The sequence below is a fragment of the Alligator sinensis genome, unplaced genomic scaffold (genome assembly GCF_000455745.1).
Source record: "Alligator sinensis unplaced genomic scaffold, ASM45574v1 scaffold1648_1, whole genome shotgun sequence".
Classification (NCBI taxonomy): domain Eukaryota; kingdom Metazoa; phylum Chordata; order Crocodylia; family Alligatoridae; genus Alligator; species Alligator sinensis.
Window position 1 is genome coordinate 5744 of NW_005844345.1, and position 2065 is coordinate 7808.

Here is a 2065-nt window from a genome sequence, read left to right on the forward strand (position 1 = left end):
TGCACAGTAAACTCTTGGAAACACGGGGCCTGAATGACGTTTGCACAAGGTATCTGCACCAGAGACAAGCAATGAACCCTGGTCCTTTTTAGCACCACCTAAACAGCTTTTCTTTTTGGTAAAGCTCCCTGCTCACTCTCCACCAAAGGAAACCCCAGATTTGTCCAGTGACCCACGAACCCAGGATTGCTGGCTCTTACCCTCATCTGTACATACCTACAGCTACATTTACAGCTACAGCACTACTGTTATCTCAGGAACCTTACAAAACTCACATCGGGGACATCCCATGAATCATCACATGAATCGTCAGGGACATGGGTGATTATGTTGTTCCATCCATTCTTGACAGAGGCACCTTCTTGAAGGAAATGCCTCACACTTTATTCTTTTTAATGGACAGTGTGGTACTGAAATGCTGAGACAGCACTGCTAACCACTACTGCCTGGAGTGAGGGGTCCAGCAGGGGACAAGCTTGGATGGAGCCAGAGAACAGGGACATTCGGGGGCTCAGAGACAGCAGGAAATTCCAGGGAGGAGAGTCTACACTACTGTGCAATTGAAAAGATGAACTATACAGGATGCATGGTGTTCCCTACCTTGCATTTCTGGGCAGCCTCGTCCAGCAGCAGCACGGTGTGAGAGCTGTGCTCCGGAGATCTCTCACACACCACGCACACGGCTTCCCTGTCCTCCTCACAGAACAGATCCAGGCTTTTCTTGTGTTTCACACATAGGTTCACCTCTGCTTCTTTGACACTGCTCAGGCTGGAGTCCCACTGTCTAACTTTTCCTACTATATTTGCCAGGTCCCAGTTGGGCCGGAAGTGTTTTTTCTGGATCTGGCCTCTGCAGATGGGACACTCCATGCGGTGAAGTTGCTCACAGCACTGAGAGATGCAGCTCCGGCAGAAGTTGTGTCCACACTCAACACTCACTGGGTCTGTGAAGTACTCCAGGCAGATGGGACACTTGGTTTCATCGTGGATCTCCCAGTCAGGAGTCAGTGAGGCCATAACTGCTGAGATCTCTGGGGTTCTTCTTATCTGATTTTTCTATGCCTTAGAGCCAGTAACGCAAAGACTCTTTCCATAACGTATCAGCTGTTTTCTGTCACATAGAAAATGAGCTCTGGTTATGCCGTTAGATGTGTTAGCCTAGAAAATGCACCCCAAGGCAAGGCAATTTTCAACCCCTCTGCCCTAGAGAGAGACTCCCCACCTCTTCCACTGCGTGGTAATCCATTGACTTGATGATTCTACAGTGTGTAGAGGGGACAGATGCAATGCTGCATGGGTAACTCTCTGCCAACCCACACAATCAAAGTGCAAAAGGCTTCACGCTAGCTCTGTCCCCCATAGCAAACCAAAAGGCTTCTACCCACTTATACTCACCCTACTCCAGGTGAATTGCACGTAGACAAGCCATTACTAAAGCAGAAATTCTAATTTCAGCTGGAAGGCCTGACTCCTTATTCCTGTGCCTAGAGGGTTAAAGTGTACTTACTGCCTGGGGAATGCAAACAGACAGTTGCCCACTGCCCAGTAGCCTACCTAAAGGTGGTGACAAAGGCACCAGCCCTGGATGCCAGTTTAGAGGGGGCACAAGAATGACAGCCACCCCTGCAGGCCTGCCTTGGGGTTTCAGCATGCTACATCCAGCCCCATATTGTGGTCTGTGCTTCATTCAGAGCCCTGGCAGTCTCTCTGAGCATGGGGTACTTGGCCCAGCTAAAATGCCATTTTTTCCCCTTTTTAATTTCGGGGCAGTTGAGATCATTGAGGTTCTAGCACAGCTGGCCCAGCTACCCAGGCCTCTAGTAGCCACTCACACACTTACTACTTAGCAGTTCCAGATGCCAAGATGTGCTGTTTCTTTTCTTAGAATTGAAAGCAATCCAGAAAGTGCATCGATAAAGAAATATTTCCAGTTTTATCTGGAGTCATAATCTTCTCTCTCTGTGCCCTTCTCTCCTGACTGCAACTTTGGTGATTCCCAGGAAATAAAACGACGTGACTCTCTCTGCAGCCAGCAAGAGCAAGTACAACAGTGACTAAATATCAC

At 48.7% G+C, this 2065-nt stretch overlaps 1 protein-coding gene across 1 annotated transcript in view; it reads right to left on the reverse strand.

The window, feature by feature from the left end:
- The window catches only part of LOC102387503 (tripartite motif-containing protein 52-like), a 3308-nt gene extending 1249 nt beyond the window's left edge, over window positions 1–2059 (reverse strand). The window contains exons 1-2 of the mRNA XM_006039338.1: window positions 1841–2059; window positions 601–1111 (exon numbers count right to left, since the gene is read on the reverse strand). Coding sequence (XP_006039400.1) covers window positions 601–1017 — 417 coding nt within the window. The 5' untranslated portion in view covers window positions 1018–1111; window positions 1841–2059. The remainder of the gene's footprint in view (window positions 1–600; window positions 1112–1840) is intronic.
- Between the last annotated feature and the right edge of the window lie 6 nt (window positions 2060–2065).